This window comes from Balaenoptera borealis, assembly GCF_965194805.1.
Source record: "Balaenoptera borealis genome assembly, chromosome: 7".
Classification (NCBI taxonomy): Eukaryota; Metazoa; Chordata; class Mammalia; order Artiodactyla; family Balaenopteridae; genus Balaenoptera; species Balaenoptera borealis.
In genome coordinates, this window is record NC_138864.1 from 105,480,376 (window position 1) to 105,496,538 (window position 16,163).

At 39.8% G+C, this 16,163-nt stretch overlaps 1 protein-coding gene across 2 annotated transcripts in view; it reads right to left on the reverse strand.

Annotated features, from left to right (window-relative positions):
• Window positions 1-11,504: 11,504 nt before the first annotated feature.
• The window catches only part of ZNF800 (zinc finger protein 800), a 53,807-nt gene continuing 49,148 nt past the window's right edge, over window positions 11,505-16,163 (reverse strand). For both annotated transcript variants that reach the window (XM_082400048.1, XM_082400049.1), the window contains exon 6: window positions 11,505-11,823. In XM_082400048.1, coding sequence (XP_082256174.1) covers window positions 11,637-11,823 — 187 coding nt within the window. In that variant the 3' untranslated portion in view covers window positions 11,505-11,636. The remainder of the gene's footprint in view (window positions 11,824-16,163) is intronic.

The window sequence follows — 16,163 nt, forward strand, 5'->3', positions numbered from 1 at the left end:
TATACTATTTGCATGAAATCTGATTTCTACAAAGCACTTTACAGTATTTGGATGAAAGAAAAGTGTCAGGGAAAATTATCAAAGCAATCAAAAAAATTAAATTGCTAATTGCACATCCCTTTTAGTTAGAAAGAATTCACTCTGCTAAAGAACGGCATAGAAGTAAAATTACAAAATTTAAGGCTTGTAATTTGGGGAATGTTTTTCTTTCAGCTCAAAACTGATAAACTGGTCATTAAGCACTGCCCTTAAAGTTGAGGCTTTAGTCCTTTCTTTTTCCCGCACAAACAAGCAATGAAGCTGCTTAAAAGGGAGTTATGTCAAGCATTTAAGCACCACGCTGTTTAAAAAATGAAAATGAAATCTGACTGATGACAAGTCAAAGTAGAGGGACTTTAAAGAGAGCACCCAGTTATTATTTGTCTCTTCAAGTTTTGGGCTACTCTTGCTTTGGGTCCGACTCTTGCTTGTATTAGTTTCCGGTGCTGCTGTAACAAATCATCACATACTTAGTGGCTTAAAACAACACAAATGTATTATCTTACCGTTCTGGAGGTAAGAAGTCTCAGTAGGCTAAAATCGAGGTGCCAGCAGGACTGTGTTCCTTCTGGAGACTCTAAAGGAGAACCAACTTCCTTGCCTGTTCCAGCTTCTAGAGGCTCCCCACGTTCTTTGGTGTATCACTCCAACCTCTGCCTCTGTCATCACGCGTCTGGCTCTCCTCTCTCCTCTTTTACTTATAAGGACCTCTCTGATTACATTCGGCCCACCTGGAAAATGCAAGCTAATCTCTCCACGTTAAGATCCTTAACTTAATCACTTCCCTTTCGCACAGTCCTTTTTGCCACGTAAAGCAATTATATTCATAAGTTCTGGGGATTAGGCGTGCATGTCTTGCAGGGGGTTGGGGACGGAGGGTCATAATTCTGTCGACCCCCCCTGGGGAATACCTGTGGGCTAGCAGCTGTGAGGGGAGCCAGAAGAAGCAGCCCCACTGGGCAGTCTGTACTCCAAGACCAAGTCAGAGCCAAGGAAGCCTAGTGTTTTCCATTGACCAAATGATGTGGGCAACGCAAGTGAGAGAGAAAGGATATTCAGGCAGCCTAAGGGGCGACAGGCCTCAGAAGAAAGAAGCCAAATGTCATCATCTCCCAGGCATGAGGGAAGGAGCAAGCAGTGAGCTAGATCAGTGCTCAATGAGCGAGGTCAGGACTGGTGCTGGTGCACAGACTGTGACCAGTCTACAATGTTGAAAAAGGACAGAAATCGAGAATAAGCCTTAGGAAAATTTTAGAGCAGTTTGACAGAGTAATTTTCTGTTGTAGAATGTGATTATTTAAAATGCAGGTTTATATTTTGTATGTCTTTTCTTTCCATTTCATTTTATTAGCAATTCATTTTTATTGTATGTTTTCAAAACTATTGGTCCATGGCAGACTGGAAATAATTGGAAATTTTTTTTTAATTTTAATTTTATTTTGGAGTATAGTTGAATAACAATGTTGTGTTTAATTGGAAATTATTGTTCCCATTCTCTTTCTTTTTCTTTCACACACACTCAAAAAAATCCTGGTTCTTCACCACTGATGATTTTTTTTTAAATAAATTTATTTATTTATTTATTTATTTTTGGCTGCGTTGGGTCTTCGTTGCTGCACGCGGGCTTTCTCTTGTTGCGGCGAGCGGGGGCTACTCGGCTACTCTTGGTTGCGGTGAGCGGGCTTCTCACTGCGGTGGCTTCTCTTGTTGCGGAGCACAGGCTCTAGGTGCATGGGCTTCAGTAGTTGTGGCACACGGGCTTAGCTGCTCCGCGCCATGTGGGATCTTCCTGGACCAGGGATCAAATCCGCGTCCCCTGCATTGGCAGGCAGATCCTTAACCACTGTACCACCAGGGAAGTCCCACCACTGATGATTTTTCAAGAAGCCCTGAGCTAGAGGAAAGTGCATAACTTACAGAAGGGAATTCCAGGTGAGAGCTCCCCTGCAAATCTCCAAGGAGCTAGAATCAGCTGTAAACACTTGCCAGGCACTCCAGCGAGTTCCACACCAACTCACAGCACTATCAGCTCACTAAGAACTGCCCCGGCCCCATTCCCTTCCTCCACCCCACGCTCCAACCCCGAGGTTGGACAAGCTAGGAGAGGGGTAGGACCACTACCAGGAAAGGGGAAAGAAGCTTGCCACACCGTTGTCCTCTTAAGTCAAGCTTGGAGTTTTGATTATTACAAGGGACTAGACATTTTAATTACTGAATTGAGAATGTGCTCTGTGGTTTAAAATGAATAAAGGACATTTTTCATTGTATAACAGTCACCAGAAAATTCATGAGATCGGCCCATTTTCATCCAAGGCCAGGGCCAGAACAAGCCCCGCAGACCATTTTAAAGGAAGAGTTTAAAGACAAGAATAGAAGTCACTTTATGGTTTCATCCCTCAAGTCATGATTGTTCAATCTAATAATTATGTAACTCTTAGAGATAGGGCAAGTCTCAATATAGAGCCACTCATGCCATAGTTTAAGGCAGGGTTTCTCAACCCTGGCAGTATTGCCTATTGAGCTGGATAATTTTTCCCAGACGTATAATTTTAAGTTCAAAGTCCTCTGAGAAAGGACATCTAGCTGTTATCAGTCATTGATGCATTACTGTAATTGGGTCATCAGACTCCTTTCTTTCACAGATTGCCCCATTTTTACTATACTGGTTGTCTGAAGCCAAGGTGAGAGTAAGGCACAAAGATCTGGGAAAACCAACTGGTTCCTTCCATTTCCAAAACATCCTCTGATCTTCTCCCTACCCCCACTACCAATTCTCTCTTTCAGGAACTCCACTTCTCACCTGTATTATGGCACTAAATTTTTACCATGTCCTCCTGCACCAGTTTCATGTCCCTCAAACTCATCTTCTGCATTGTCCTTGGAATGATCTTTCTAATCATGCCATGTCCTAACTCATAAGTCTTTAAAGACTTGCTATCATCCAGAGGAAAACATCCAAGCTCTTAACAAGGCATGCACCCTACTTCCATCCATATGAATGATTTCTAACCCCTACGTCTTTACCCTTGCTGTTCCCTTTCCCTTTCTCTGTCTTTCACATTTCTTTGTTTACTGGAAAACTCCCACTCAAACCTGCAGTTTCAACTCAAGCACTCAAGTCCTTGAAATATCCTTCTCTGATTCACTCAGCAATAATTAAGTTGCTCCTTTTCCCAGGATCCCAGATAACAGTGAGCATATCTTTAGTGTAGCACTTACCTCTTTGTGTTTAATTATTGTTTTACTAGACTTTTTTCTCCACTAGACCATGAGTTCATTAAAGGTAGAAACCATGGTCTGCTGTTTTCCTGAAATTCACAACATGGTTTACAGAGCCCTGTGTGATCAGGCCTCTGTATTCCTCTCCTGTCTTATCTGGCCACACTGTCCATCTTGCTTTCAACTCCCATACCACACAGACCTTTATTCAGTTCCAATTCATCATGTGCTCCTCCTCATACAGTCTTCCCTCCTGCTTGCAATGCCCTTTTTTTACCTCCCTTGAATGCTGTCCCTGAAAACTCTCTCATTGTCCATCCCTCAGCTAAATGTTACTTCTTCCAAAAACTTAATCTGAACTTCCAGACCAAGGGAGGTCCCTCTGTCTTACTCTTCCAAGACATTCTGTGCTTCTTTCTGCACCATTTTGCACTTATTACAATCGTGTGACTCATACCACCTCACTCAGGTATAAGAGATGTGCTATTACTTAATTTTCTAAGTAAAATTAAATCTGATTCTGAACTTCCCACTCACCAGTGTGTGGGGAGGAAATATCAAAGTCAGTCATGTTTTTGCAAGACTGTCAGAGTACAGAATTCTGAAGGCCTCTGGAATGCCCAGGACTTGGAGGAAGGGCCTCTAGTCTTTAATCCACTGTGACCCATGATCACTGCTAAGATACTCATCATCCAGTTTGTGGTTCATTCAAATACAGAAGGCTCTGGTGCTTCATGCCAAGCTTTCGGGCTCCGTGAGGCCCTAGAGTTCTTCCTATCTATCTATCTATCTACCTGTCTCATGCCATCCAGGGCTCTATCACCCAAGTGGCCCCCTACAACCACTTTCCTCCGAGGCCCCAAGACTTTCCGATGTGCCACTGCCCCCAGGACTGCAACTTTTGCTTCTAGCCCTCTGAGCACCAATCTCACCCCTAATAGTCACAGGAGCCAGAACAAGAGAAAAGTAGATGCTTATGTATCATACATCCAAATATTTTCAAAGTTACAAACCAAGTCAACAAACTATTAAATGAGTTCTATTGTTCTATGATAACATATATACCTTCATAATTTCCTGGAAGGCCGCATTCAAGTTAAGAATCCTTGGATTCCTCAGTGTCCCATACTGGAACATGGAGGCCTAATCATAATTGGTCCTTATCCCATACCCCCAGCTGCATCCCACACTGTGAGGGGCCTCACATGCACCTATGTGGACTCCCCAGCCTGCAGAACCAAGCTGTGTCACACCCCTGCAAATAGCCACCCTTTGGCCACCCTTCAGGACTAAGGTACTCAACTGGCATGATAGGATGGACCAGAAGAGGCTCTAGAAGGTGAGGCTGTTTGGATTGAGAATGCTGGATCCCAGGCACCCAGAGTGCAGTCTAAAGAAGAGTGCTCAGGGTCTAGGTGGGCATATTCCCTCAGATCCACAGACTCTTCAAGAGTGACTGAAAGAGAGCCAGAGCAGGGCTCTGCAAAGTGTGGGGCCAAAGCAAGGGCCTCTCTTACCTGGGTCTGAGGGCAATCCTGAGATCAGATCCTTAGACCTTGCTGGGACTAACTTGTCAGCACACAAGACGAGGCACCAGAAAATAAACTTATTCAATATGTTAAATCAGTATTAGTTCAACTAATACTGATGTGTGGAAACCAAGAGGAAGGGCCACCAAGCTGTTGCTAAGCTAAGAAACAAAATCAGTGTTTCATGAAATTTTATAAAAAAATATTACTAGTTTTACCAGGAAAAAGTATAGTATTCTGTAATGAAATGTTTGAAATACATATTTTAAAGCAAATTTTTTCTTTAATGCAGAACTTCTCAGAGCCTTTAATATAAGAATGTGGCCTGTGAATCTTCAAATAGGCAAATAAAGTAGGTGACATTTTCCAAACTTGTATGGGTGTGTGTGTGCCTAGGTGTGTGTGTGCTCATGCACATGCCTGTACACACATGCATAATATATCTCTTGACATTCTGAAAATGCTATGAATCAAATAAAACAAAATCACTATAACAGCCAGAGTTCTTGAGTGCAAGTGACAGAAATAAAATAATTAAATGGAAGATTATCAGGGAAGTCTTCAAGAACCAGGCTTGGAAAGCAAGTAGTCTGGGCAGTAGAAACCACAGCAGGAAGAACCCAATCCTTATGCTACTAATACTGAAATAAATTAATTCCCAACCATCACTACTTCCTTATGCCATAGGGAAATGCTAACAAATAATAAGTAAAAAAACAAACCAAGAGGCAAAAGAACATGAGCCGCCCCCCCCCCCCGCCAAAAGAAAGAAAGAAAGAAAAAAGAGATGTACAGAAACAGTCCTAGAAGGAAATACAACAAAATGTTAACAGTGCTTTTTTTACTGCTTGATAGCTTATAGGTAATTTTAATTTTATTTAGGTACATGAATTACATTTGTAAGTATAAAAATAAATATTTTTAAAATGAATCTTTCCAAATCTAAAAGAAAACTTGTTCCAAGGCCAAAATTTTCAAACTCCCTGTTCACAATTTTCAAATCCTTCCAGATTTCATAAACTTTGATAATGAGTTTTTCTAATTATTAGATGATCATTTAAGTTCCATATTACCTGAGGATTTTTGAAGCAGTAAACAGTATTAAAGCTCTTTTTTCACCTTTTACATGAGTAACTAGGATATTATATAGAAATCACAATTCCAGTAAATTATTGACACTGATGGTATACCAAATCTCTGTTGTCAGTAACTAGTATAGTCAGCACTAGTCAGCACTATTGGTAGGATCTCATAACGAGGAACTCTAGATAATGCTTGCATATAACTTGAGATAATTCAACTTCACAGATAATTTCACTTTTTCCAAACAAAATTACCTCTTTATTAAAATAGCAACATAAATATTAATAAATTTATTCTTTATTAAAAAGAAATCAGAATTAACAAGAAAAAAAAACCTCACAACACTACCCTAAATAACACCAGTCAAAATGAAATAAAAACAGCAATTATAATCCATTATTTTAAAAATAGCAACAATTAAGAGACTATATACAAAAACTTTGGAGATGCAGTCAAAGTTGTGCTCAGAGGTAAATGTATAGCCTTATGTGTCCTATTATTAAATAAGAAAGAAGTAAAAATCAATGAACTAAGTCATTAATTACAAAGAAATATTCAGAAAACACAAAACAAACTTAAGAAAAGAATAAAGAAGGAATTTAAAAGATTAAAAGTTATATTAATGATGTACAAAACAGAAAAAATAGTTAAATGTTGGTTCCTTTAGAAGACTACCAAGTCTAATAACAGAAAGAAAAATGCAACTAAAAAGATTAGAAGTGAGAAAAGAGCTATAACTATTAATACAGAGAAAAATATTTTCAATTATAAGATTATATGTTGAGGACTGCTAACAAATTTTTAAATTCTATGAAAATGCATGATTTTCTTTAAAACTGTTATTTTTTTAAATTGATACTCAAGAGATAGTAGCTAACCTGTCTAAGCCAAAACCATAGAAGAAAATTTAAATTTTTTCAGATAATTATCTTCCACTCACCCTGAAAAAAGCTTGGGGCCTAAACTGTGCTATGGGTGAGTTCCTCCAAACCTTCAAAGAACAGGCAATTCCTACACTCTATACTAATCTAGAGTATGGAACAACATTTTTTTGAAGCTGTTTAAGATAGAATTAAAAAATGTAAAACTATTGTCCAATCTTATTCATGAACATAAATGCAATTATCCTAAATAAAATGTAAGGAACTGAATTCAACATGATTGTACTAAAAGAGGAAAAAACAAAACAAAAAAACCCCATGATGAAATAGGATACATCTCATGCAGAAAATAATCCAATGTTGAGATATCTAGTAATATAATTTATTATAAAAATAGGCCACATGATCTTCTCTAGTGCCCAGAATATGTTTAATATAATTCAACAACAACTTTTAATAAAATGCTTAGTATACTTGAACAAGGAGACCACTTCCTTAGCCTGATAAAGAACTCTATTTCAATCAAACAGCTAATATTAAAAGCTGGTGAAATATTACGGGTATTCCTAAAAAGTCAGGAATAAGAACAAAATTAATACCATCATATATTTAACATATGAGGTATTAATATTGTAAAGAAAGAGAGAAAATTACTATTAATTATACTTCAAATGATTGTCTACTTAGAAGAGAATCAACTAGAAAAATTAATGAAAGAGTTCAGAAAAGTTACCAATTACAGAAATCAATAGCTTGACCCAACAAGGAGCAACCAGTTATAAAACATAATGTGAAAATGATCCCAACAAAGATATAAAATATCTAATAATATAATTAACAAGAAATATGCAGGACCTACAAAATTACTGAAAAATATATAGGAAGCCTTCAATAACCTTGACATGCGACAAGTTCCTGAATGGGGAAATTATTATTACAAAGATGGCAATTTTCCCCCAATTAATCTATAATGTTAAAGCAATTCTAAACAAAATGCCAATTTCTTTTGGAAACTGGCCAAACTATAACTAAAGTTTACCTGGAAGAATAAATGCACAAATATAGCTGAAAACATTTTGAAAAAGAAGAGTAATGTTTACCCCATAAAAAAGTTAATCACACAATAAAGCAAATTATAAAATGACAATAATTAAAACAACATGGTTCAGGAATAGAGAATACCAAAACAAAACAAACCAAATAAACAAATAACTAATAAATCCAGAAACCACTCCAAGTATATGTAAGAATTTAATTTTTGATAAATGTAGAATTTTTAAAACAGTGGAAGAGGGCTTTTTCAATAAGTGATGATGCAACAACTAAATAAATATTTAGAGCCTTAATCACATCTATATCAAAAATAAATTCCATTTGGACTAAAGATTTAAATCTAAAAAATTTAAAAGAAAAAACAAAAGACAAATATTTATATAACATTGAGCTGGAAGAAGACTTTTTCAAACATATCACCAAAAGTAGAAATCATGAAAGAAAAGATAGATTCATCTAAATAAAAAATGTAATATTTCTATATATCAAAGACATCATGAATTAAATTGGCACATATATGACAAGGGGCAAAATATCTGCAGCAAATGGAATAAACAAATTATTAGTGCTTAGTAGTTTTAATATATAAAGAGTTCTTACAAATCAATAAAAAGTGAACTCCCAACAGAAAAATGAGCAAATATGTTCATTTATTCCTTTAACAGATATTTACTGTTCACCTAATATGTGCTAGGTATTGTGCTAGGGGCTAGGAATACAATGTTGAAGAACCTAGACATCCAGACACAGTCTCTTTCATTCATTCCAGTATGGGAAACACAGACATAAAAAGTAAATAAACAAATAATGTTACAAATTGAGATAAGGAATTCAAAGAAACAAAAAAGTGAGATAGCAAATAGGAGGAGAGAGGTGAGGACTATTTGCAAACAATGCTCTGGGCAGGCCTTTTTTAAGATGTTGTATTTAAGAAGTTATCTAAAGGGTCGTGGTTGGGGAGAGGATAGCCAAGGAGAGCAGCTTAAGCAAAGATAACAGCATTTACTAAGCCCCTCAGGTGCAGAAAAGATCTTGGCATGTTGGAGGAACCAGTGTGGTTACATCATGGTGAGCAATAAAGAGAGGAGCATAGATAGGTTTGGAGAGATAGGTAGGCATCAGATTGTGCAGAACTCTGTGAGTCTCGGTAAAGGGTTTAGATTTTATCTTACAATTTACTCAGTTCAATTTAGGAGTAAGGTCACTGTTGCAACTCTATGAAGAATGTATTGAAGTGGGTCATGGGTCAAGAGTGGAAGCAGAGAAAACAGGTAGGCTGGCTGTCATAATAATCAGGTGAGAAAAAATAGTGATTAGAAGTAAGTGTTGGCATTGAAGCTGGAAAGAAGCAGACAGATTAAAGATTTGGGGGACCAAATGGATATATTATGCTGATCTATCTGATGTAGGGGAGAGATGAAAAGAATCTAGGATGATGCGTAGGTTTCTGGCTTGAGCAATTGGTTGTATGGTGGTACTCTTTACTGTAATAGGGAAGATGTGGTAAACAGGTTTGGGGTGAGAATGAGGAATTCGATTTTGGCCATGTTAAGTTTGAAAGATCTGAGTCATTCAAAGGAAGATATCAAGCAAGCAATTAGATATGTGAGTCTAAAACTTAGAGGAAAGGTCAAAGTGGGAAACATAAATTTGTAACTCATTAGCATAAAGCCAGTACTTAAATCCATGGAAATGGAAAAGATCCTGCTGGGAAAGCACATAGAAAGAAAAGAGGGACCCAACGGAGGTGAAAAACCTCAACTTTTCAAAGTTAGGCGGGAGATAGAGCATAACATTAGGAGTGAACAGTGAAGCAGGAAAAAAACTGGACAGAATAGTGTCTTGGATATGAAGAGATAATCTTTAAAGAAGCAGGAAGTGGTCAAGGTGAGGACAGGAAAGTATCCTTTTGGATAGGGTAATATGGAAGTGCTTGGTGACTGAAATGGGCACTTTCAATAGTGGTGGTGGGGAAGTCACATTGTGAATTGAAAAGTGAATAGAAGATTAGAAAATGAAGACAATCTATAAGGATAACTCCATAAAGAAGTCTGGTTATGAAGGACAGCTGAGAAATGGCTAATAGATGGAAAAGATGTGCACAAGGGAAGCTTTGGTTAAGATGGAGAACACTGGAGCATGTTTGCAGGCTGATGAGACTGATCCATTCAAGGCACAGATTAATAATGCAGAGGAAAAGGGAAAAGCTAAGGAGAAAAGTCCATGAAAAGTCAGGAAGTGTTGGGATCCAGAGCACAAGAGGAGGGGCTGGACTTTGCAATTTCCTCCATAGTCACAAAAAGGAAGTTGGTGGTTGCCAAGCTAGCTGGGTTGCGGGTGGAGGGGTCTTGTGCTGGGAAGATGAAGTTTGTATGTAACATCTATTTTCCAAGGGAAATTTAAAGTAAACAGGGAGGAGGGGATCAGAAAATTTGAGGAGAGTTGAAAAGGTATAAACAGTCATTTTAGAAGTGGGAAACTAAGACTACAGTAGGAACAATAGCACCAATTTGAGGTTTGAGATACTGGATTCAAAGTAAAACTAGTTGACTGTGTTGTGTGATTTTCTTAAAGAAAATGTCCCATTGGCCCAGTCAGGCCAGTGGAAGGAGATGGTAAGGTTTACCAGGAAAGTAAACTGGAAGAAATTGAGGTTCAAGACTACTGAGGGCACCGTATTTCAAGGAGAATGATAACAGTGATGGATCATGGGATCTAGGCTAGACAGGAAAGGAAGTGAATCCAAAACATGGGCTGATAAATAGTGGAAAAAATGAGGTTTATGAATTAGCTGTCAGTGAACAAGGGATCCAGGAGGATAGGAAGATGGTAATCAGAGTGGAATGTCTGATAATGTGTTAGCTCAGGTCCTCCTAGAAGCAGACACCAAGGCAGGGTTCAACTTAGAAGAGTTTTATTGAGGGCACATCTGTGAAGGACAAAGGGAAGGAATCAGGAGCAGGGCGGGGTCTTCATATCATAATTCAAGTCTGGCACCTAGGGAAGGAGAGGGAGATTGGGCAAGAAGAGCCTTAGACGGCACGCAGCACGGTTCTAAGGAAGTTTCAGCCAGGCTGCTGAGGAGTCCCCATGCCCAAGCTGCTGTGAGAGGAGTCCCGGCGTCTCACTAATACCCCGACTGTGCTCAGTCATGGGCCAAGAGTAGCCCAGGAGACGCACCGGCCTCCGCGCAAACCCAGTTGAGGATGCCCTGGGATGGCAGTCTAGAACGTGGGAGCAAGGGCTGATTCCGAACGGAAGAAATGGTCATTGGGGATGAAGTTACAAGGAGTGGACTGGAGGCTGGAGTTCAAGTTTAACCACAGTTACGCGTCACACGACTCCAGATAGTGCGGGTCACCAGCTTGTTGATGATGGGATTCGAGGTGAAGACTAAAGTGGGAGCTAGTCTTTGAAGAACTAATAATGAAAGAAGCTGACTAGGAACTTGACGAATTACGAGGAGGAGGGAAAGAGGATGGTATTGTCCAGTGGCAAGATTCTCCGAGAAGCCGGGACTGTGGCAGGCGGGATGAGGAAGTGCTGCTCAGCAAGTAGCAGCGACTAGCAGGGAGGCCTTCCTCCCCACCCGCCGGCCCTAAGGCACACGGTCCGCCTGAGGGGCTGCGTGGGACAGAGTTCGGTAAAGCGCGGGGGGACGGCAGGTCTGCGATGGCTGAGGACCCCAGGGAGATCGCCGACGCCCGAGTGGACTTCGAGAGCTCCGGCGGGTGCGGCGGGTCCGGCGGGGAGGAGAGGCGCGACGGGCGAGGCTTGAGGTACTGGGCTGTGCCGGGCGCGGCGGCGTCCGCCGGCGGCCGGGCGGCGGCGCTCACGGGGGCGCGGGCTTCCCCAGGCCGCGGGCGGCGTGCTGGCGCTCCCGGGCGGCGCCGCCGCGGAGCTTGGCGCGGCAGCTGGCGGCGGCCTGGCGCGTGGTGACGGCGCCCGCGGGAGGGCAGCGGCTCCCCGGGGCGGCCGGGCGCAGGGCGGCGGCGCTGCGGGGCGACGGCTTCCCGAGGCTTCGGCCCGCACGGGCGGCAGCGGTCCCCAGGGAGAGAGACAAAGACACGCCGGTTAGAAACGGGCCGAACGCGCCGGCGCCTCCCAGCTAATCAAGGAGCCGCCAACCCAAACTCGGCGCGATGCCATTTCCGCCCAACAGGTTGTCTGTCACGTAAACACAGGAGATAAACCTGTGTCGATCAGAGGAAAACAGCATCCAATTGAAGTGTCATTATACACGTTTTTAGCAATTTAGGGAAATGTACCAAAACCCTTAAAAATTTTAATACTCATTGACCCAGAAATTCTAGTTTTTAGAGTTTTCCCTTAAGGAGTAATTGTGAACACATGCAAAAATTTCATACGGGGTATTCAGTGCAGTATCTGTAACAGCAAAAACCAACAGGCAAAGAAAATGGAAAAAAAAAAATTTAAGGAGAAACCGGGAATATCCTATATCCAAAAATAAGATTATAGTCTTTCTCTTATAGTTGAAACTAACCTGCTATTAAAATAATGCTGGGATATAACTATTCATATGGAAAGGTATACTAGATAGAATGAAAAAAATTAGGTTCATCCCCATTTGTAGTGGTGGGATGTGTGCATACTTTATGTGCGTACATGTGTATACACACACACACACCACACATGTATAAAATAGTGGAGAGAAACACTCCAAAATGTTAAGTGGTTATCTTCAGGTGATGAGGCTGCAGGTAATCTTTATTTATATATTTCCCAAATTGTATACAATAAGCATATCTTTATAATAAAAAATTCAAGTAACTTAATAAAAGGCATTTTAGTCCATTCTTACGTACCCATTCTAACTTTCTACCAATTCAAAATTATATTCTATATTGTGTAGCAAAGTGGTGGACATCAAAAGATTTTAAGAATGAATGAATGGTCCACAGTAGTTTATCTTCCTCAAAAGTTCTGAGTAAATCACAGTATTTCAGAGCAGTTTATGCCTTAAACGTTATGCAGTTAATCAAAACCACTGTCTTCTGTGAAGTTATACCTTATTTTACTCTATTAAGCCTTTCTACTTCAGGAAGAAAAAAAAAAGCTTTCTGGGCTGCTCACGAACCTAATTTGATTTGTAATCTCCACAGACTTGGGAACACAAAGTTTTCCGAAAAAAAATTACCATACTTTTGAAACAAATGTTTTAGATAATACCAATGTTTTCACAATGTATTCAATAATTTGCTCTTTAACTTGAAAGAACTTAGTGGGAGCAAAACTAAAATACTGCAATAAACGAGAGTCTAAACTTTACATCTTGGTCTTCCAGTCATAACAAATTTAAATTTTAGCACTCAATACCAAGGGAATCTGTTTTGCTAAACCTTGTTCCAGAAAAATGTGTAAGATGACAATAAAATTATACTAATGTAACGTAGGGATGGGATTTCAGGGCTTTGTTATTAAACTGATAGAAGATCTATTTAATACATAAGTTCCAATGATATTTTAAGCCAAAGTGACCTCAGAGTTGTCAGATTGATTTTCCTTAATGATGAGTAAATCCAAGCTTAGATGTTTATTGGAATGCTGCTTAAACAGATGATGACCTAATCAACCATACCATCCTGCAAGTTTCCTTCCCTCTGCAGGTACTGGATAAAATGATCATGTCTAGAGACATACCTGTAGTAAAAAAAATTATCAGAAATAAAATATACAATAAGAACAAATCCTAAGTGGCCAAAACTTTGTGTTAACCAACTGCTGAAACAAAAAGGGTGCATGAGGGCTTCCCTGGTGGCGCAGTGGTTGAGAATCTGCCTGCTAATGCAGCGGACACGGGTTCGAGCCCTGGTCTGGGAAGATCCCACATGCCACGGAGCAACTAGGCCCGTGAGCCACAATTACTGAGCCTGCGCGTCTGGAGCCTATGCTCCACAACAAGAGAGGCCGCGATAGTGAGAGGCCCGCGCACCCCGATGAAGAGTGGCTCCCGCTTGCCGCAACTAGAGAAAGACCTCGCACAGAAACGAAGACCCAACACAGTCATAAATAAATAAGTAAATAAATAAAATTTTTTAAAAAAAGGTGCATGAGGTTTTTATAAAGTGGTGTCTCTCCAAAACCCTTATTTTACACCAAATGATTTAACATAACAGTATTAAATGCAGATAAGACAGAAGAACATTTTTGGGGTGCTATCGTCTAACTTTCATTTGGTATATCGTGTCCATACAGCAATTTCAATTTAATTCAACATTTTTGAGTGCCTATTATGTCTCAGGCACTGTGCTCAGACACTAAGAACCAAAAAAAGACAACATGAGATTCCTTCCTTTGAGAAGCTCTATCTAGAAAATTACCTTCAGATTATTCAGATAACTCCAACCCTAAGGCTAACCTGAATCCCTAAATCACGCTGCAGTCCTGCCAAAGCTTTCCTTCTCATATCCTTCAAATGAGCACTTTCTAATTTCCTGTCATTCCTTTGCTCAAATTCATCCAGAGCATCCCATTGTCTCCACACTAGCAAAATTATTAGTTCTTAACCTTTTAGGGGAATCAAAGAATAGTCCGAGATTCTGCTTAGACGTGGACTTTGTCCTCCAGAAGCATGCACAGAAATGCATACACCATGTACTTTATTTCACTGCACTAGAAACTGATTTCTTCAACATAAGCAATATACAAAAACAAATATTTACAAAGAAAGGAATCCCTCCCTCACTTTGTTATTTTTCATGAAAGAAAAATGGTGACTTACTGAAAGAAATTTTAAAATTCTAACTGCTTAGTAGTAAATCTGAGATTTGGCTTGAGTTGAAATTGTAATATGGACTTTGACATAGCAACACATACATAATCTTTGATAATCAATTGTAACTTTTTCTCCATGACAACAATTGTTGAAATCCTTGACTCACAAAGGTACACAGAACCAAAGAAGAATTTCATAGAATGCTTTGTCAGGTTAAGGTAGCCTGTGTACTAGAACACTAAATTCCTCTAAGGCTTTCAAGTTGAAGTCAAGTCACGTTCTTTCCTCTGCCTTCAAGTTCAATTAAGACCTCTGGAAAGGCAGCACGTTTCTTTCTGTCTAGTAGAGAAAAACATCATGTTCTGTTCTCATTTCTTGGCAATACCTCTTGGAAAGGTGGTGACAGTTGCTGACATGGAAAGTAATGAGGCACAATGATATGTGGCTATCCCTCATCAAAGCAGGAAAACCACGATGTATGCCTGACATCACAGGTGTACATCTGACCTCAGAGTGCTATCATTTTTTTCCTGCCATCTGAATAATTATCAGAGAGGGAGAGATATTATTTTGAAGATATTGACAGCCTTTCCAGTTTCCAAAAAGAGTCCTCAAATGAAATTCTTTGTCGATGACACCAGAGAGCCCATGAAAACGTGAAGCTTGATGCAGTGAGAGGCGTCAGTAGTGTTATCCGGCTGCATGATGAACGGAAATGGCATGGTGCCCATTTTTTTCCAACCCGGGAATGAATGATGTCATTTGACAAACACTGCCTCAATTCTCTTTCATGGGCCATATTTAAGAAACTTTGCGCCAAACTACTTGACTCTCCACTCCCCTAACATACACTATTATTTCCCACCTCTATACTCTTGTTCTTGGCATTTCATCCATCAAAAAATGTCTTCTCCCTCCTCTCATGTATTCAAACACTGCCCATCCCTCAAGACCCTCAGCCATTCTAATTAGCTTTCCCTGATTAGTGCAGTCTGAAATGATCTATCCATTTTTATGAACTCCCACAATGTTTACTGTTTATGACTGTCCTCAAAGTGTGGTTATGAGACCACCAGCTTCAAAAATGCACCATAATCTGTATTTTTACAAACACCAGAAAGAGCTGTAGCAATTTCTCCTGTTTTCCTAAACCTATTTTGCCATTCTTAAAAGAATAACATCCCCAGATGGATGAAGGCTGACAACAACGCTTATTGTTGCCCAAGTGACAGATCAACTCATCTCAGTTATTCCTTTCTGTACTCATTTTCACACAAGAAGTTTGATTTGTCAAGTGTGTGTTCACCAGATCCGTAATGCCATTGCTGACTGCTGAATTTACCACCATCATACCTCTACCCCTGGATTGTTCAATCAGTGCCTCCCAGTTCCATGGCCACCTGCTAGTCTAAGGATTCAGACCATTTTCAAGATAACTTCACACTCTATGAGAAAGAAGTTAAGCAGATTTGAAATTAAGGTAAGCTGATTAGATGGAAAGGCCTACAATCGACATCATCTACTCAAATAAGATATAAAATTACCTGTATCCTAGAGCTGAGCAGTAACCTGAAGATTATCTCTTCCAACAGATTCACATTACAGATGGAAGAACTGTGGGGA